This window comes from Oncorhynchus clarkii, chromosome 3 (genome assembly GCF_045791955.1).
Source record: "Oncorhynchus clarkii lewisi isolate Uvic-CL-2024 chromosome 3, UVic_Ocla_1.0, whole genome shotgun sequence".
In the NCBI taxonomy this organism is placed as follows: Eukaryota; Metazoa; Chordata; class Actinopteri; order Salmoniformes; family Salmonidae; genus Oncorhynchus; species Oncorhynchus clarkii.
In genome coordinates, this window is record NC_092149.1 from 38,225,083 (window position 1) to 38,246,373 (window position 21,291).

The 21,291-nt window shown below is 43.8% G+C and overlaps 1 protein-coding gene across 1 annotated transcript in view; it reads left to right on the plus strand.

Moving 5' to 3' along the window:
* LOC139394745 (malic enzyme 1, NADP(+)-dependent, cytosolic) overlaps nt 1-21,291 on the plus strand; it is a 113,035-nt gene that overhangs the window by 37,596 nt on the left and 54,148 nt on the right. Inside the window, exons 2-3 of the mRNA XM_071142819.1 lie at nt 310-443; nt 3,407-3,556. Of these exons, the coding sequence (XP_070998920.1) occupies nt 310-443; nt 3,407-3,556 (284 nt within the window). The remainder of the gene's footprint in view (nt 1-309; nt 444-3,406; nt 3,557-21,291) is intronic.

Genomic DNA, 21,291 nt, shown 5'->3' on the forward strand with positions numbered 1-21,291 from the left:
TGCAATGTGAAGTTTATCAATTAAAGTACAATCAAAGACAAAGTACATACACTTAAGTACACAGTTTGTAGTCAAGACATACAGCCGCACGATAATGTTGAGTAGTTGGGACCAGAGGGCTTATCGTATACATTAAGGTCAGACTCAGTCTTTCTCATCCAGTAGTCCTACGGAAGCTAGCCCACGGTGGCCTTAAACAGTGATCTGTGGTGTTCTAGTGGTTTAATGGTCTAACAGATGTCTCTACTGTGCTCTGGTGTTATGGTGGTGGTCTAACAGATGTCCCTCCTATGGTTCTGTGTGTTTTAGGGCATGGCCTTCTCCCTGGAGGAACGACTCCAGCTGGGGATCCACGGCCTGCTGCCTCCCTGCTTCCTCAGCCAGGACGTGCAGCTCCTCCGGGTCCTCAAGAACTACGAGATGAAGAGGGACGACCTGGACAGGTGAGACTGAGATCCTGTGTGTGTGCTGGGAGAGCCCAGCTGCAGAGAGAGCGAGAGAGAAAGATCACACACCTGGAAGCCTTCAAAGAGACTGAGATTTAAGGGAAGGATTACGAACTAGTCCTCTGAGCTCTTTATTCAATCCACCCTAGCACCCTACTGGTTACTGAACAAACCACTACTACTTTTTAAAACTTTTTTTCTCAATTTCTATGGCTTCATTCATCCTTGTTCTCCTCTCCTTCTTCACAGCATTTTACAATCTTCTTTAAGACATAAAATAAAAGCTGATTTAATCTCCAGTCCCTACTGCAGCTGATTAGGGTCACAAAGGTTTAGTATTATGTAACGCTGCATTACTTATGTCCAAGGCTGATTTCTTTGATCATTGGCAGTTCGGTCACAGATACCACATTCCTGAAGTTAGTCATGCTTTCCATAACTTAAAAAAATCTAGAAAATGGTGCCATCTGGTTGCTTAATATAAGGAATTTGAAATAATCTATTATTTTACTTTTGATACTTAAGTATATTTTAAACCAAATACTTTTAGACTCAAGTAGTATTTTACTGGGTGACATTCACTTTCACTTGAGTCATGTTCTATGAAGGTATCTTTACTTTTACTCAAGTATGACAGTTGGGTACTTTTTCCACCACTGCTTTTAGCCCACTTGGTTTTCCAGCGTGGTGGTATGATGACTGAGGCACGGTTGCTATACTGTAGCACACCAATCCTCCAAAACAGCAATTAGCCGTGTTTTTATTCCTTTTCCCATGCCCTTTCAATGTCATCAACAATTTGTCTCATAGTCCGGCGTTGCCTTCCAGTCCACTCAGGGCATCGGACCAGTTTATTAGAGCTGGTATTCGCCCTGCCTGTCCTCATGCCTCTGGCCATAGTATTTCCATTGCAGTCCGGGCCTTACTTTTCTTCTCAAGCCTTCTGTGGTATTTGCTGGACCCGACCGTGTCACTTGTATTTTTGCATGACCGTTGCTCAAAACTCTCACTAAACGATTACATGCCATTCTATTCCAAGCAGAAGCTATTTACTGTTTTTACTACTCCCCAAAGCAGGGCTTCATTCTGGTGTCTGGACATTGATAAAGCAGGCTGGACTCTGGACATCACTGGCTTGAAGCCCAAACATGTCTATAACAACAGAGATGGCGGCCCAGGCTGGCTTTATTGGAGAAATCCTCTTCTCTGCACGAAGACCCAGTTACAGAGATAAAGAGAAGGACTCACGAATACTAAAAAGTCATATGGGATCAACTCTTAAAATGCGTGATTTTTAACCTGATGCATGTGATACGGTATCTAGCAGTTTAAAGGAACATCATAAAAACCAACCGTCAAGAGTGTCTGTAAAGAATCATGAATTTGGATGGAGAGAGAAGGGGTTGGAAGAGGGAAAAAGTTATTTTCCCATGCCAAGTTTAAGCAGAGTTTCACACGCTTGTTAACACACTTTATCTGAAAAAAAAAAGTGTGTGTGTGTGTGTGTGACTGTGATATCCTTTCAGGCCGAGAGAGAGCCACAACAGGCTCAAGCTGTAGTCGCTCATGGAAAAGATAACTAGACTCAACATGGTTATTGAGACCTGCTGTCCTGCCACAACTAGATAAGTTAAATCAAAATGATCGTATGGGTCTAGACCACCTAGACTGAAATACCCAATTTTACTGACAATATACATTTTGTGCCACCCCGTTTCCTAGTGTCATGTGAGTGGTACAACCCTAGCTTGACACTGTGCGTTGACGTGGCCTCAAAGTCACATCACCAATCACACAACGTTGGGCACCAATAAGTTGGTCTCGTTCTGTGTCCCTAGTTTGTGACTGAATTGTGTTGGTATGGCAGGATTCCCAAATTTGGCCTGCGGGTGGTTTTATTTGGCCACCCAAGTTTGCTGAGCAAAAAAATAATAATATATATATATATGTTTGTTTGTTTGTTTGTTTGTTTGTTTGTTTGTTTGTTGGACATAAAATACTGTGAAAACACCAGGGAATCAGCTCCAAGGAATTTTAATTTTGTTCCCCAGTGTTCCCACGTATAATAGACAGGCAGGCAAGTGATCGTATGCAAATTTAAGCAAGGTTAGAAACTACGGTTTTAGTCAAACATTATATCTGTTCGGGCTTCTTGCGGTCAATTTGCAGTCTACAAATGATTAGTAATTATGTTCCCCCTGACCATCCGCCCAATAGGAATTCATCCCGCATCTGAATCTAGTGATTTTACCCGGCTGGAACACCATCAACCTTTTTTAAAAAGAGATTGTTAACACCCTGTATCCAATGACCGTGTGGGAGAAGGCCATGCATACTTTCTATCATCCCAACAAGAGCGACGTTATACTCCAGCTTTTGTAGAAAGCTTTCTTATCATGAGTGGAGGACCCGTTAATTTGGGTCATATGTAAAACCTTCAGTCCCCCCGTCGATGTTTGCTCGTAACAAGGAGCTTGTGAAGGATATCTGATGGGTGTCTCTGTGCGCTGTGTATTTTTCTAAGCGTTTGTAACATAAGCAACAGCAACTTTATCCAGCAGTTATTGTACTACATGGCACTATCATCGCATGGTGAGCAGGGCTTGTATTCATCAAGGCAAGGAGGGAGTCAGCATGGCATTATCTCTCTCTCGCCCTCTCCCCCACTTTCTATGGGCCATTTCTTTCCAATTGGGCCTTTTTAGTCCAGAGGGAAAGGGGAAAGTGGGGCCCGACAGAGTGAGGTATTGCTCTCACACGGTGCAATCTGTTTGTCACCCCAGACGTCTCTCTCGCGCTCTCCTCTTCACACACACTTCTTCTCTCTCTCCTTCGTGCTCTCTGAGATTTTGTATTTCATAAAGCCACTCTGAAGCCCATTTTACATGCACAGTTTAGGAATCAGTGTTAAAGATTGCCACCTTTTTCCTCACCCCCTCCTCCCCCTCTGCCATTCCCAGATATGTGTTTCTGATGGGGCTCCAGGACAGGAATGAGAAGCTGTTCTACCGTGTGCTGACGTCTGACACAGAGAGGTTCATGCCTATCGTTTACACCCCCACCGTGGGCCTGGCCTGCCAGATGTATGGCCTTGCCTTCAGGAGACCCAGGTGAGAAAGAAACACACACACACACACCACATGCATGCACACACACTGAATAGGCCTGGATATACTGTCACACACACACACACAGTTGCTGCTCGTGGCCAGCCTAAACATTGTTTTAAGATTTGACCATCAATTGTCAAATAATTTAGATGCTTTCTTATGAAACATAAATCCTTTTGAATCTTCAAACATCTGTGTATGTTGGCCTATTGCAGCAAACTCTCAAGCATAATCAGAGGGTGGGGCGGGTCTGTGTCGAGTTGGGTTCTGCGAGTCCTTGGGCAGCTCAGGCCAGTTTAAGCAGTTACTGTGTACAGTTCACCTTGAATGGACTTGGCATTGCATAAAGCAGGACTTGCCTCTTCGGTCTGCTCAGTTATCCGTGTCTGTTTCTCCTCAAACAATTAGGTCCACGTCTCTCTGTCACCACGGAACTCCCTCGTTAGAGTCATACTGGAGATCAAACTAATATAACACGCGTTCAGACAACGTCAAGGAGCTGATCACGTTTGGCTCCGACACATCTACACTGCGCTGTGTTGTGAAGATGTCAGGTGTTGGGTTTGAGTCTTAGACAGTAGAACTAACACGGTCCAAGAAAGACCACTGCCAGTATTGTTCTGCAGTCAACCACTGTGGGAGAGGGAGAGGAAGAAGGATGGTGACGTTCTATTGGCTTGATTAGTACCTCTCAGTTAGAAACGCTTTTTACCCTCTCACTCTCCTCTCACTCTCTCGTCAGTCAGTCACACACTGACGCACCGAGTGCGTTCCAAATGGAACCCTATTCCCTATATAGTGCACTATTTAAAAATAACAATACATTTTTTAACCAGGGCCTGTATGGACTATATAAACTGTATGGACTCACACTTACTCACTCTACCCCACTCACGTCCTCAGTGAACTTTTCCTTGTGGGTCTCAAGTCTAAAACCCCAAATAAACGGATCATAACCAGGGATGCTTTTGATTAGTAGCGAATGCTAAATCCAAAGCAGTTTTATTTGAAATGCTTACCTTGGGCACATCTGAAAATGCGTTCGGAAACCTAAGCACACACACGTGGAGTTATACAACCCCCTTTTCCACAATTTCCCCAGAACTAGCAAGTATGTGGAAAATATGTCTAGCATGCTTCTATGCTCCAAGCTCCCCTACCTCTGACACTGGGCTGAAGGAGTAATCTTATATCTCCCCGCAGACCCACAATGCAGTGGGCCAAGACGCGAGCTACCAGAGCCCGGGGGTGGGGAACTTGAGACTGGTAGACATGTGACATTGGGTCAGTTAGCAGCAGGCTCTGTCTACTCGACACACTGGAGAGGGCCAGTGGACTATTGCTGACTCTCAGACAAACCTGGTCCCCAGCCAGTCCTAGACCCAGGCCTCTCCCCTCAATCCCACTGCTGGCTTGCTTCTGAAGCTAAGCAGGGTTGGTCCTAGTTGGTCCCTGGATGGGAGACCAGATGCTGCTGGAAGTGTCATTGGAGGGCCAATAGAAGGCACCATTTCCTCTGGTATAAAAACAAATATCCCAATACCCCAGAGCACTTTATTGGGGACATTGCCCTGTGTAGGGTGTAGGGTGCTGACATTGCCCTGTGTAGGGTGCTTACTTTTGGATGGGACGTTAAACGGGTGTCCTGACTCTCTGTGGTCACAAAAGATCCCATGACACTTATCGTAAGAGTAGGGGTGTAAGAGTAAGAGTAGGGGTGTTAACCCTGGTGTCCTGGCCCTCGTACTATCACAGTCACCTAATCATCCCCAGCTTACAATTGGCTCATTCATCCCCCCTCCTCTCCCCTGTAACTATTCCTGAGGTCGTTGCTGTAAATGAAAATGTGTTCTCCATCAACTTACCTGGTTAACTAAAAAAATGTACCCCTAGCCCATGGAGGGGGGTGGAGAAGGCATTTCTGATTAAAAAAAAAGCATTTTGATTAAAAAAAGAAGCTTCCATTCAAATGCCTCTCCTGTGAAGTAGTGACACGCGACATAGGCCTAGTTTCTTGAAACGGGTCATAAATCACCCAGCAGTGCTATTTGCAGCGTTAGCTCCAGGTAAATTTAGCTATTCCGCAATTTCTGAATCTGCGAAGAAAAACAAGCTACAGATGGACAGTACCAAACCAAATGATCTAATGATTCTGTCTCTTCACAGCTAAATATGCAGAGCTGGGATGGTTGCATCCTCCATACATATAACATTCTATTGGTTGCAAGAATACTTTATAATAATTCAAATTGAAAACGTCTAAGTTTTGAATACGTCATCGTTTTGTTTATCAGTTCATTAACCATGTGCCATAGAATCTGTAGATTGAAAATCTCTTCCCAACTTCCGGTATGGTTACACAGGACAGAAGGTTACTTAAGGCATTAACAAAAGTAGGGTGGTTGGTCATTTTAGCTAATTAGCAAATGTTAAGTACTTATTACTTTTTAGCTACTTTGCAACTACTTTGCATGTTAGCTAACCCTTCCCCCAACCCTAACCTTAACCCTTTAACCTTAAACCCTAACCCCTAGCCTAGCTAACATTAACCACCTAGCTACCGTTAGCCACAACAGATTGGAATTCGTAACTTATCATACTTGCTGGACTTCCTTGGGCGCCCTGAAGCCTTCTTCACAACAATTGTTTGTAACATATTGTACAAATTGCAAATCGTAACCTATCATATGAATTGGAAATCTCAACATATCATACAAAATGATTGATACCTACCATGCAGTCGTGGCCAAAAGTTTTGAGAATGACACAAATATGAATTTTCACAGTCTGCTGCCTCAGTTTGTATGATGGCAATTTGCTTATACTTAATTGCAATGTCCCTATTTGCCATGCAAATGAACTGAATCCCCCCCCAAAATGTCCACTGCATTTCAGCCCTGCCAGAAAAGGACCGGCTGACATCATGTCAGTGATTCTCTCGTTAACACAGGTGTGAGTGTTGACAAGGACAAGGCTGGAGATCACTCGGTCATGCTGATTGAGTTCGAATAACAGACTGGAAGCTTCAAAATGAGGGTGGTGCTTGGAATCATTGTTCTTCCTCTGTCAATCATGGTCACTTGCAAGGAAACACGTGCCGTCATCATTGCTTTGCACGAAAACGTCTTTACAGGCAAGTATATTGCTGCCAGTACGATTGCACCTAAATCAACCATTTATCGGATCATCAAGAACTTCAAGGAGAGCGGTTCAATTGTTGTGAAGAAGGCTTCAGGGCGCCCAAGGAAGTCCAGCAAGCGCCAGGACTGTCTCCTAAAGTTGATTCAGCTGCGGGATCGGGGCACCACCAGCACAGAGCTTGCTCAGGAATGTCAGCAGGCAGGTGTGAGTGCATCTGCATGCACAGTGAGGCGAAGACTTTTGGAGGATGGCCTGGTGTCAAGAAGGCAGCAAAGAAGCCACTTCTCTCCAGGAAAAACATCAGGGACAGACTGATATTCTGCAAAAGGTACAGGGATTGGACTGCTGAGGACTAGGGTAAAGTGATTTTCTCTGACGAATCCCCTTTCCGATTGTTTGGGGCATCCGGAAAAAAGCTTGTCCAGAGAAGACAAGGTGAGCGCTACCATCAGTCCTGTGTCATGCCAACAGTAAAGCATCCTGAGACCATTCATGTGTTGGGTTGCTTCTCAGCCAAGGGAGTGGGCTCACTCACAATTAGTCTAAGAACACAGCCATGAATAAAGAATGGTACCAACACATCCTCCGAGAGCAACTTCTTCCATCCATCCAGGAACAGTTTGGTGTCGAACAATGCCTTTTCCAGCATGATGGAGCACCTTGCCATAACTAAGTGGCTCGGGGAACAAAACATTGATATTTTGGGTCCATGGCCAGGAAACTCCCCAGAACTTAATCCCATTGAGAACTTGTGGTCAATCCTCAAGAGGCGGGTGGACAAACAAAACCCCACAAATTCTGACAAAACTCCAAGCATTGATTATGCAAGAATGGGCAAATGTAATTGTCATTAATAGCCTTTGACACTTATGAAATGCTTGTAATTATACTTCAGTATTCCATAGTTACATCTGACAAATATATCTAAAGACACTGAAGCAGCAAACTTTGTGAAAATTAATATTTGTCATTCTCAAAACTTTTGGCCACGACTGTACATACCATACGAAACGTAACAAATCATACGAATTGTAGTGTCCCGGACATTTACTATGGTACGTCTACCCCTGAGTCAAGGTTAAACTCCATCTAGATTCACAGGGAACTCGAGCATGTATGTACTGTATAGAGATCTCACAGCCTCTCAGAGCACCTTTTCTATGGTCAACTGGTCTTATAGGGACAACTGTCTCTGTTATCACGATCTTTGTCTACATACAGTTGAAGTCGGAAGTTTACATACACTTAGGTTGGAGTCATTAAAACTCGTTTTTCAACCACTCCACACATTTCTTGTTAACTAACTACAGTTTTGGTAAGTCGGTTAGGACATCTACTTTGTGCGTGACACAAGTAATTTTGCCAACACTTGTATACAGACAGATTATTTAACTTATAATTCACTGTATCTCAATTCCAATGGGTCAGCAGTTTACATACACTAAGTTTGTTATGGCTTTAGAAGCTTCTGATTGACATCATTTGAGTCAATTGGAGGTGTACCTGTGGATGTATTTCAAGGCCTACCTTCAAACTCAGTGCCCCTTTGCTTGACATCATGGGAATATCAAAATAAATCAGCCAAGACCTCAGAATTATTTTTTGTAGACCTCCAAGTCTGGTTCATCCTTGGGAGAAATTTCCAAACGCCTAAAGATACCACGTTCATCTGTACAAACAATAGTACGCAAGTATAAACACCATGGGACCACGCAGCCGTCGTACCGCTCAGGAAGGAGATGTGTTCTGTCTCCTAGAGATGAACGTACTTTGGTGCGAAAAGTGCAAATCAATCTCAGAACAACAAGCAAAGGACAAAGGACCTTGTGAAGATGCTGGAGGAAACAGGTACAAAAGTATCTATATCCACAGTAAAATGAATCCTATATCGGCATAATTTAAAAGGCCGCTCAGCAAGGAAGAAGCCACTGCTCCAAAACTGGCATAAAAAGCCAGACTACAGTTTGCAACTGCAAATGGGGACAAAGATCGTTATTTTTGGAGAAAAGTCCTCTGGTCTGATGAAACAAGACTGTTTGGCCATGACGACCATTGTTATGTTTGGAGGAGAAAGGGGAGGCTTGCAAGCTGAAGAATATCATCCCAACCGTGAAGCACGGGGGTGGCAGCATCATGTTGTTGGTGTGCTTTGCTGCAGGACGGACTGGTGCACTTCACAAAATAGATGGAATCATGAGGAGGACAATGATGTGGATATATTGAAGCAATATCTCACGACATCAGTCAGGAAGTTAAAGCTTGGTTGCAAATGGGTCTTCCAAATGAACAATGACCCCAAGCATACTTCCGAAGTTGTGGCAAAATGGCTAAAGGACAAAGTCAAGGTATTGGAGTGCCCATCACAAAGCCCTGACCTCAATCCCATAGTAAATTTGTGGGCAGAACTTCCGACTTCAACTCTAACTCGTCTCTGTGATTCTCTCTCTAACTCTTATAGCAGATTTATACGCACAAGCAGCACCATCTAGATATAACAGTAATGAATTCCTGATGTGAGTTTGCGTGCATGCTTACGTGTGTGCATGTGTGCTTATGCCTGGATGTGTGTGTGTGTCTGTATGCTTGTCTAGACCATCAGAGTGGCTGAATAGACTGATATTAGCTCTCTAATCACTGCCTCCCTCTCAGGTATAAAGAGCACTCTGTGGGAGAGGCGCCCTGTTGGTCCTACCCAGGCTTACTGTCTGTAATCCGATTCACGCTGACTAACCACGTCAATACTAGGCTCCACTGTAGGGGGCAAAGGTCAAGCCCCATGAAGTGTCAGAACAGAGCTGATTCACTGATCTCTGGGTGGGCTAATCGTAGGCAGAGAAGATAAACATTCACAACAGAGGTCACTGGATCCATTACATTTTGGGATCTATAAGCTCATAAGTGTAGGATACACAGGGCATTTTTAGTCTATTTCAGTTAAACTAGTGACTTTGTGGCTAGTCACTCACTAAATGCAGGAGCTGTTTGCTAGCACAACTGCCACTAGTATTGCTACAACTATCACCACAAATTTTATTTCACAGACACTAAATAACACCAACAAAGAACCTTCTAAGGTGAGCGCTGATAACCAATCCATCTTATTAATAAAGATTGATTATCTTGATTATAACCCCTTAGTGGATTCGGCGGTAGAGGTCTAGTGTCGATGACTCTGGACCACTGCAGTATTTTTTGTTGGAGTTGGAAATGAGAGGCCTTGAAGATAAACACACTACATGACCAGAAGTATGTGTACACCTGCTTGTCGGAACATGTCATTCCAAAATCAAGGCCATAATATGGAGTTGGTCCCCCCTTTGCTGCTATAACAGCCTCCACTCTTCTGGGAAGGCTTTCTACTAGATGTTGGAACGTTGCTGCGAGGACTTGCTTCCATTCAGCCACAAGACCATTAGTGAGGTCAGGCACTGATGTTGGGCTATTAGGCCTGGTTGGCAGTCGGCGTTCTAAATCATCTTAAAGGTGTTCGATGGGGTCAGGTCTCTGTGCAGGACAGTCAAGTTCTTCCACATAGATCTCAACAAACCATTTCTGTATGGACCTCGCTTTGTGCACAGGGGCATGTAATGCTGAAACAGGAAAGGGCCTTCCCCAAACTGCACAGAATCGTCTAGAATGTCATTGAATGCTGTAGCTTTAAGATTTCACTTCACTGGAACTAAGGGGCCTAGCCTGAACCATGAAAAACAGCCCCAGACCATTATTCCTCCTGCACCAAACGTTACAGTTTGCACTACGCATTGAGGCAGGTAGCGTTGTCCTAGCATCCGCCAAACCCAGATTTGTTTGTCGGACTACCAGATGGTGAAGCGTGTTTCATCACTCCAGAGAACGCGTTTCCACTGCTCCAGAGTCCAATGGTGGCGAGCTTTACAATCATGCCAATAATGGACAAACTGTAGCATAATTAGACTTACAAAGTCGGGGAGTCTGATTTAAAACAAAAGGCGAGATATAAAAGAACATTATTAACATACAGTATAAATGGCTATGCTGTTTTAATGATAAACATGAGATGAAATTTCCACTGTGCTACCTCAGTCTGCAGGGGCAACATGTGCTTGATGAAGCGCCTCAGTCCCCCGGGTAGAGGCTTAAGTGTTGTGTTCCAAGCATTCAGGCCCACACACATTGCTGCTGTAAGCATGTAAGATGAGTGTCCTTTGGATCGATGAGCATTTAGGTTAAGTGGCTAAGTAGAAAATTGCCCTCTTGGATGTTTAATCCATGAGACACGAGAGCATTCGACTGGGACAAGTCTTTGAGAGCCGGAATGAGTGACTGCCATATTACACAAATCCTTTTTTATATGCATACGTTTGAGGAGTTAATCATGTGACCTATTTTATGACCACTTCATAACTTTGTTCCTCCTTTTGTTATGCATGCTATCACACATCATGAAGGAAGAAAATAGAGAGGAAAGGTTTTGAATTACACTGACCTCATGAGGAACGTGGCAAAACATTTGGGATTAATTACCTCACAGACTGAGGACCTAGTAAAACAATTTAGAGCATATGCCTTTTGGTCTGCTTGGTACAAAGTTGAGACAGGATAAGCAAAAAACCTTGAATTTCACCTCTCCTTTTTCTCTACACGAACCTTTGTGATAATAAATGAATTTCCGCTGCAGGTATTACCTGACTTGAAACCATAGTCCCTCTCAGTTTATTCAGGAGACATGCACTGTAGTCAACTGGGAAATCAAATCACATGTTATTAGTCACATGCAACGAATTCAGCAAGTGTAGACCTTACAGTGAAATGCTTACTTACGAGCCCCTAACCAACTGTGCAGTTTAAAAAAATACGGATAAGAATAAGAGAAAAGTAACAAGTAATTAAAGAGCAGCAGGAAAAAATATCATTATATACAGGGGGATGCCGGTACAGAGTCAATGTGCGGGGGCACCGGTTAGTTGAGGTAGTATGTACATGTGGGTAGAGTTAATTAAAGTGACTATGCGTAGATGACAACAGAGAGTAGCAGTGGTGTGGAAGGGGGGCGGGGGGCAATGCAAATAGTCTGGGTAGCTGTTTGACAAGATGTTCAGGAGTCTTATGGCTTGGGGTTAGAAGCTGTTTAGAAGCCTCTTGGACCTAGACTTGGCGCTCCGGCACCACTTGCCGTGCGGTAGCAGAGAGAACAGTCTATGACTAGGGTGGCTGGAGTCTTTGACCATTTTTAGGACCTTCCTCTGACACCACCTGGTATAGAGGTCCTGGATAGCAGGAAGCTTGGCCCCAGTGATGTACTGGGCCGTTCTCACTACCCTCTGTGTAGTGCCTTGCGGTCGGAGGCTGCGCAATTGCCATACCAGGCAGTGATGCAACCAGTTGCTGTCGATGGTGCAGCTGTAGAACCTTTTGACAATCTGAGGACCTATGCCAAATCTTTTCAGTCTCCTAAGGGGGAATAGGTTTTGTCATACACTCTTCACAACTGTCTTGGTGTGCTTGGATCATGTTAGTTTGTTGATGATGTGGACACCAAGGAACTTGAAGCTCTTAACCTGCTCCACTGCAGCCCTGTCGATGAGAATGGAGGCGTGCTCGGCCCTCTTTTTCATCTAGTCCACAATCATCTCCTTTGTCTTGATCACGTTGAGGGAGAGGTTGTTGTCCTTGCACCACACGGCCAGTTCTCTGACCTCCTCCGTATACGCTGTCTCTTTGTTGTCAGTGATCAGGCACTGTTGTATCATCGGCCAATTTAATGATGGTGTTGGAGTCGTGCCTGGCCGTGCAGTCATGAGTGAACAGGGAGTACAGGTGGGAACTGAGCACGCACCCCTGAGGGGCCCCTGTGTTGAGGATCAGCGTGGCGGATGTGTTGTTACCTACCCTTACCACCTGGGGTGCGGACCGTCAGGAAGTCCAGATCCAGTTGCAGAGGGAGGTGTTTAGCCTCAGGGTCCTTAGCTTAATATCCTTTCCTCTTTCATTGCTGTATGTTTATTGGAGCACTTATGACAGGATTAAGTGCTAAGGGAGGATGAACTCTTACAGTACTGTATGTGAGAACTCCTAGTCACTATAGGACCTTGTGGGTTTAGCCATGCTACTTGGCCTAATAGCAGACAACTTGTAGATGTTTGGATAAGCAGGGCTCTCCTGTCCAGCGTTCTGGATTATATTAGGGTCAGTGTGCTCAGGTCATCAGACTGAAGCTCCCTCTCACCTCCTCTGGCCAAGCTTTAGCTTGCAGTCCTGAAACAGAGCCCAATGCCGAACAATCACCACCTCCACTCTCCGCTCCGATCCAGCCATCTTCATCCTCCTCCCCATTTTTCTCGCTCTCTCTCACTCTGGGGGAGGATAAGTTAGGCTCTGGCTCACACTTCTCCTTCTCTCTCTCAATTCAATGTGCTTTATTGGCATGACGTAACAATGTACATATTTACAAAGCTTACTTTGGATATGTACAATATTAAAATAATAAGAATCAAAATTGTCAACGGGACAACAGTAACAACAATAACCAAGGGTCAAAATAACCATACATTCACCAATAACAATAAGCATAGAGGACATGTTCAGGTTGGTTGGTCTGTCAGACACTGTCCCTCATCTTATGGCAGGCAGCAATGTAGTGGAGCTGCCAATCCACAGCTCTCTGCGTCCTCGCCAAACAGGGTAGCCTATCCTCATCAGAGAGGACTTTGAAACCTTGAGTAAGGGTTTCACATTTGGGGAAATGACACTCTCTAATTGATTTATGTTTTAGACATTTTGTCAGGAAATGCAGCTCTCAGATTCTGCTGTTTTGCAGTCGTTGCACAGCCTTTCCTCTACAGGGAGCCAGGTTTTCCTGTGTCTATCCTTCTCAATGGCAAGGCTGTGCTCACTGAGCCTGTACTGTACTCTTTCTCTCTCTCTCGCTCTCTCTCTCTGTCTCTCTGGGGGAGGGTGACAAAGACTTTGGCTCACAGGAATGCTGCACACACAGGCTTCAGGGGAGAACTAAAGTGATATAGTGATTTGACTGCATCACTGTTTAGTCAATTCAATAATCAAATAGAATTTAAGCACACTAACTTCACACTCAATGTGTGGTACACATGTCAATGCTTAGCAAACCTTCAACAATGCATTGATTTACTGAAAACTATCTCCCAGGTTAGTTCAGCGTCATCATTCTATATATCAATTCTAAATATAGTCATTTTTATATTTGATTGGATTCAGATTTACTCTACCTCTTTATGTTAAGTACACATTAGTAGCAGGTGTGTTGGAACACGAGACAATATATGGAAAATGTGGTGTTTAGGTCCAAGAGAACCCTTCAGTTCCCTAAACACAATCAGTTCACAACACCCCAGACAAAGCTTCCTCCCTCCACAATACTAACTGGAGCTGGCAGAGATGAAGAAATTCCTCTTCCTTTCTTGAGGAAAGAAGTGGGACCATAAAGCATCAAGTAGGGAGAAGTTGCAGAGTTAAATACAGTGCTTTATGAAATGCCCTGTGTTGGCACATGTCGGCTACTTCCACCAACTTTATTGTGTGTGCATTTTTAATGACGCTATTTTTTGGCTGAATCATTTTGACTGTGGAAGGGCATGGGAATACGATTTAGAGCAAGACTGAGAATGAAAGAAAATATAGAGTTTATATCTCTCATGTGCGTGCGTGACTATGGGTGTGTTTGCGTGTGTGTGTTGCAGTGATGCCAGAGCAGATGTTGGCAGAGTGTTTAGAAAGGAGGGGAGCCAGTGTTGTGCTGCTATACCCCAGTAGATATGTTTTAAGCCGGTGACCTGTCTCGGGCCCCGTTCTTCTGTGGCTTTTTAAAGGGTGTGTGTGTGTGATTTAACACATGTATGACCCGGGATTCAGGAAACATCTTAACACCAAGCATTTGTTTTTTTTCACGGAAAGGGTTCGCTGCTGGTTTGTTGAATCCAGCTTTGTTTCCCCCGGGGTGAATGGAAAAAAAAAAGCCCCATTCGCATTCCAACTCCCAACCTTATTGGCACAACATCGTCTGCAGTCTCTGCCTCTCTTTCTCCTTTCTCTCCGAGCCGGGCTAAAAACCCATGTTGCCAATCTGAGGAATTAATCTATATATCAGGAGCATGACATTTCATATGCAACATAATTTACTGTATATAAACAGCTGTTACGCCAGATTCAAGCTACAGTAGCAGGACTCGATGCGTTTTCAATCTCAATACAACTGTAGTGTTGGATATCCCTAGCTACAGTACATAGTTTTTGAGTTACTTTCCCAAACTATCCGTTTCATGATGATTAATAAAATCCATGCTGAGGGATTGGTTGTTTGGGCCATGTGCTCTACTGAACCTGATGCTCCATGGATGTCTATGGCCACCGAGCCTACAACCCACGTGGTTAACTTTAGTCACTGTTTTTCCAGCTCTGGCACTTCAGGCTTCAGCTCTCGATACACACTTTTTCCCCAAACAAAGAAGTTGAGTTTAGTACAGCCAATGTCCAAGGGTTTAATGGTTTCAAGGTTAAGCCAAGTCACGGATTTAAACCAGGGGGTGGGCAACTCCTGTCCTCGAGGGCCTGATTGGTGTCACACTTTTTTTCTCCATCCCTAGCAAACACAGCTGATTTAATCAAATTGCATTCTAAACTGAAGATCATGAGTATGTGATTATTAGAGTCGGGTGTGTTCGCTGAGGCTGGGGCAAAACTGTGACACCAATCAGGCCCTCAAGGACTGGAGTTGCCCACCCCCGGATTAAACCATTGTCAGACAAGGCAACAATAAACATGTCGTCCCACACGAATGATGCAGCGCCCTTCGGCCAATCTGTGTAAATGATGGATCTCTGTGGCATGACTCATCATTCACCCAAGTTTGGTCAAAATCGAGCAGGTGGTGTCTGAGATATCATGTGGGTTAACTTGACTCACATCCCTGAGCATGTGTAAAAGATCATCACTCTGAGTCTAACAGATAAAGAGATATAAACATGTGGCCTTTATAGAACCATCCTGTGGTCACTATTTTAGTCAGTCATTTAGCATATGAATATTCTTACGTATGTCTTGAGTGTTTGCAACGTGTGTACCAAATTTTGTTACAATATGAATATCCTTGAATGATTTTTATATGCATTCATGTGCCAGACCACGCCCACGTGAATGTTTATTGGTCAATAGCGGGGGTTAGAACCGGTTCACGGGAACAGAACCCAAAATGGTGTTCTCCTTTTTCAAGGAACAGAAATGGAACCTGGTGCGAAAGTGATCCATACTGTTCTGTTATTTTAAAATCATGGGAACTGGTTAATAACATTGTTTAACGTTCCAGTCATTTTTTTCTAGTCCCACAACACAATGCAACAAAGCGCCTATGCAAAGACCTCTCTGTTACTCAGAAATGTATTCCAGTGTCTGCCTGTGTTTAGGCTACTTGCCTCACCCCCCTCCGAAGCATAGGCTACTGTACTGACATTACACGTTTGATTCAGAAGATGGATAGGGATACTTTAAATTAGCTGGAAAATAATGGATTCACTTTTTCAATGTTAAGGTCTAGTTATCACATTTCACATTGGATTTATTAACTACAAAAGGGTAAATCGTGTTTTACCCTTTTAATGTTCAAAGTTCCTCCATAGGAACTTTGAATGTCAGGGTAGGTAACAACACATCCCCAACTGCTGATCCGCAACACGGGGGCCCCCTCAGGGGTGCTTGCTCAGTCCCCCCTGTACTTCCTGTTTACTCATGACTGTACGGCCAGGCGCAACTCCAACACCATCATTAAGTATTCTGATGACACAACACTGATCACGACAATGATGAGACAGCCTATAGGGAGGAGGTCAGAGACCTGACCATGTGGTGCAAGGACAACAACCTCTCCCTCAACCTGATCAAGACAAAGGAGATAATTGTGGACTACAGAAAAAAGAGGACCGAACACGCCCCCATTCTCATCGACTGGGAGCAGGTTGAGAGCTTCAAGTTCCTTGGTGTCCATATCAACAACAAACTAACATGGTCCAAGCACACCAAGACAGTCGTGAAGCAGGCACGACAAAACCTATTCCCCCTCAGGTGACTGAAAATATTTGGTATGGGTCCTCAGATCCTCAAAAGATTTCACAGCTGCACCATCGAGAGCATCACTGCCTGGTATGGTAACTGCTCGGCCTCCGACCGCAAGGCACTACAGAGGGTAGTGCGAACGGCTCAGTACATCACTGGGGCCAAGCTTCCTGCCATCCAGGACCTCTATACCAGGCGGTGTCAGAGGAAGGCCCTGAAAATCGTCAGACTCCAGCCACCCTAGTCATAGACTGTTCTCTCTGCTACCGCACAACAAGCGGTACCAGAGCGCCAGGTCTAGGTCCAAGAGGCTTCTAAAAAGCTTCTACTCCCAAGCCATAAGACAGCTAATCAAATGGCTAGCCAGACTGTTTGCACCTCCCCCGCTACTCTGTTATTATCTATGCATAGCCAGTTTGACAACACTACCTGCATGTACGTAATTATCTCCAGTACCGGTGCCCCCTCACATTGACTCTGTACCAGTACCCCCTGTATATAGCCCTGCTATTGTTATTTACTACTGCTCTTAAATTATTTGTTTTTCTTATCTTACTTTTATTTATTGTTTTTCTTCTCTTACTCTTATCTTACTTACTATCCTTGTGGGGACCTAACATTTATTTCCATTCCTATTTTCATAACCTCTAACCCTAAACTTAATCCCTAACATTAACCTCTAACCCTAACTCTGAACCTAACCCCTAGGGATTTCCAGTACCCACAAGGATACTATTACAAGCACACAAGCACACACACACACACACACACACACACACACACACACACACACACACACACACACACACACCAATGTTTTTCATAACATGACAATAATGACACTTGAAGTATGGGGCGGTAGGGTAGCATAGTGGTTAGAGTGTTGGACTAGTAAACGAAAGGTTGCAAGTTCATATCCCCGAGCTGACAAGGTACAAATCTGTCGTTCTACCCCTGAACAGGCAGTTAACCCACTTTTCTAGGCCGTCACTGAAAATAAGAATTCTTTCTTATCTGACTTGCCTAGTTAAATTAAGGTTAAAATGTATAAACATACCAGTTTAGAGACAGGCCATTCTTCATAAACTGTCCTTAAATTAACTATGGGCTAGTGATACTGCACAATTGCCTATAATCAGATTAAATCAACATCATTATGATAAATGGAATTTAAATTAGATGACCAGTTGGCAGGTTCTCAAGCCAGTCGTTTAAGCCAAACCTGTGTGTCATTTCATTACTAAGCGAATCCACATTTTCCGGGAGCTTTGCTCTGCCTTCAGACTGTATTTTTATATGTTGTTGTCATGTTGGAAACAGCATAAAGAGAAAAATATGGCAGATTCACATGACGTCACGTCGACAACTCCATGGTTGCCGACTGGATACGACTGTGTTTTTGTCAACAGATGCCACACTTTGTTAACTTGACTTTGACCATACACTGACCATGGTCAATCTTAGTTTCTAAACTCCTTTGATCTACTGTGATTGACCTGACCCATGACTTGGTCTTTCAGCAATCCCTTTGATTTAGGTCTCAGCATCTCAGCTTCTAGGAGATACTCCTGCAATGTAATCCGCAGAAGACCAACATATGTGTTAGTGGGGTTGGGTTCACCCATCACACACATTCATCACCTCATACAGTAGGTCTACTGTAGTAAAGTAACTCTTGAAGATAGTTTCAAAGGCATGCCATCCTATTCCCCCCCCCCCTCCCCCATTGATACACATGAAAGATCATTTAAAAGGTCAAAACTAGCAACGCTGAAATGGAAAATGCCAATACAAATATTGTTATAAAAAACAATAAGGGTGTGCATGCCTTATGCTGACTAATTGTGTTTTTGAACGAAAAGCCAACTTTTGCATGGACATTTTAAGCATTTAGCAGACATTCTTGTCCAGAGCGACTTACAGGAGCAATTAGTGCCTTGCTAAAGGGAACATCGACATATTTTTCACCTAGTCGGCTCGGAATTCCAACAGTCAGGTTGATCTCCAAGAGCCAGACAAAGTCTTGGCCCAGTACAGCATTGTTCATCTTCAGGGGGAAGAAAATGGGGGATCTGAATATAATACTAAAATCTGGATTGTGCGTGAAATGTCTGGTTATTTGTCATAAAATCTTTGTCCCAGTCTTGGCCTGTCATAGTGTCATATAAATGTTCTAAATGATCTCCTCATCTGTAATGTATGAGGAATCAGAATGGGATACCGTTACAAGTGGTTCTACAGCTGTTTCACAGTGGACATTGTTGTAGCAGCCTGCCCAGTGTTGCCCCCATACATCTACTAAAATTCAATCCATATTTATCTGTAAATGTAAGAAGGTATATAATGCTCCATAAATCAGTCTCACATACAGTATTTAATGATGCTATACAATGCGTTTTGACCTGTTTCCCATCTCCACCATACTACTTTTAGGTTATTTTCCCAGAAAAAAACAAGATCCCATTTGAACTTTGTGGAAAGACCAATGCAATTTTCTCATGCGGTCTGATCCAATCTTGACCTCTGTTGCTAACACAACATAGCATTTTGCAGAAACACACTGTAATTGATCACTGCACACAGAGTCAAATATCAAATCTGATACATTTCAGCACAAAAAGGAGGCACATTTCAATCCACACGAACTGTCATTTGCGCACCAGAAAAGTAATGATCTCTGCAGAAGGGGCTAATTAATGGAAAGTGTAGAGGCATATGGCTGAAAGATATCGGAGAGCTTGTCAAATTCTGCAGGTCTGTGGCTCTGATTCCTTTAGCAGGATGTCCTTTCTTTGGGAAGAGAGACTTTTCCTCCTGTTGTAACGTAAGGCCTGAGAGAAACTTGACACTCTCCTCAGTGGAGTGTCCTGTTTGCTATTGTCATGCAATGTGATTGGCAATGTCATCCACCACAGCGTCAATGGCTGCAGACCCTGAAGGCGCCATATGGGAAGATGCTCCGGCTGTTGGAGGCTCTGCCTATATTCAACGGGCTGCAGTAGAAAGAAACGTGACTCAGGAGGAAGGGGGTGGAGGGGGAGGGAGGGATGGAGGAAGGGTTATGGGTTATAATTTTCCGATGTCGCGGACTGGGAATGTTCTCACTCCGGAGGTTTTATGGAATGGGGGGGGGGCTGCCAGCCGGTTCATGCAGTGGGAATGCTTCTCATGTCTCTGTGTACAGGAGAGGGGGAGATCAGGGAGGGAGGCACAGCGCCTGTTTGTCCAGCTGATGCCGGATTCTTCCGTCACAGTTCCAAATTCCCCCCGCCGTCTCGAATTTTAACTGAGCTATTTTCCATCTCCCAGAGCTCTGCTGCATATTTAGCTTATTTGATGCCTCTCCGTTCTGTTGTAATTAGTTATTTTTAAAACTGGCAAACAGAATGACCGTCAGATGGGCAGTGCCAGCGGCCTGCCTACTATTGGCTCTTTTTCCTCCCCCATATGCTGCTGCTATTGATTTTGGTTGGCGCTGGTTCACTCACTGAAACAGGGGTGTATTATTCCAGAACCCTACAGCCAACAGTTGCACAAAACAGTTACTTTCCCTGTTATCTTTTCCCCTTTAGGTCCCTTAACTTTTTAGACAGTTGCACAAAACATCTTAGGGTGAATTTCTACCTTAACCCTTTTTATCTAAAACATCCTGTCTACCTAACGCTGTTAATGACTGACCTGACCTCTACTCTACACATGACTCCGCTCTATTCTTTGACCTTTACCATAACTGACTCTGATAACTACAGTGGTTTCTCAACTAAAAGTGTTGAGATTATGCTGCGGGATTTAGAGGTAATTTGTGGTTTTAGTACGGTACCTTGCGTCACTGCTTCATTGCGCCAGACCAGTGCAAGGGGGAGTTAGAGCACTGATTATGCTTTTGGGTCCCAAGGCGCTAATGTGTTTCTAACTGACAATGAATGGGCGACATAAACCAAATAGAAACTGTGCACGACTTTAAAATTTAATTTCAATGAACTGAATGATGAGGATGAAGGTGATTGAATTTAGAACAATAGTGTAAGAATTGCTATTCCTTTGTCCTGCACACGCACACCCTGAAAAAGACACTTATTTTTTGGTTTCTACTCATCAGTATTACTTACTAAAACTGTTGTTACGCTAAGGCTTTTATTCTAAGAGAAACTAAAATGTTCAATTATATTCCATCATATTCTTAAGATATATGTGTTGACTGAATAAGCAGGTGATGTCTGCTAAATAATTAAGTTGATGGCACAGTCATATAGCCTTGGCACCTACATAACGCTGAGTGACTCACTCATTCACTGCTTTGGTTCAAAATAAATAACTAGCAACATTCTTTCTGATAGTCTTTAATAAAGAAAGGTTTTGGTTATCCTGACCTGAACACCATTATGGGCTGTTAGCAGGACAATAGACTCTTTCCAACACCTCTCTGTATTTTGATACGTTGTGGAAGGCAAATGATCAGCATTAAAAACTTTGGGTGGGGCCTCCTGAGTGGCACAGTGGTCTAAGACACTGCATCGCAGTGCAAACTGCGTTGC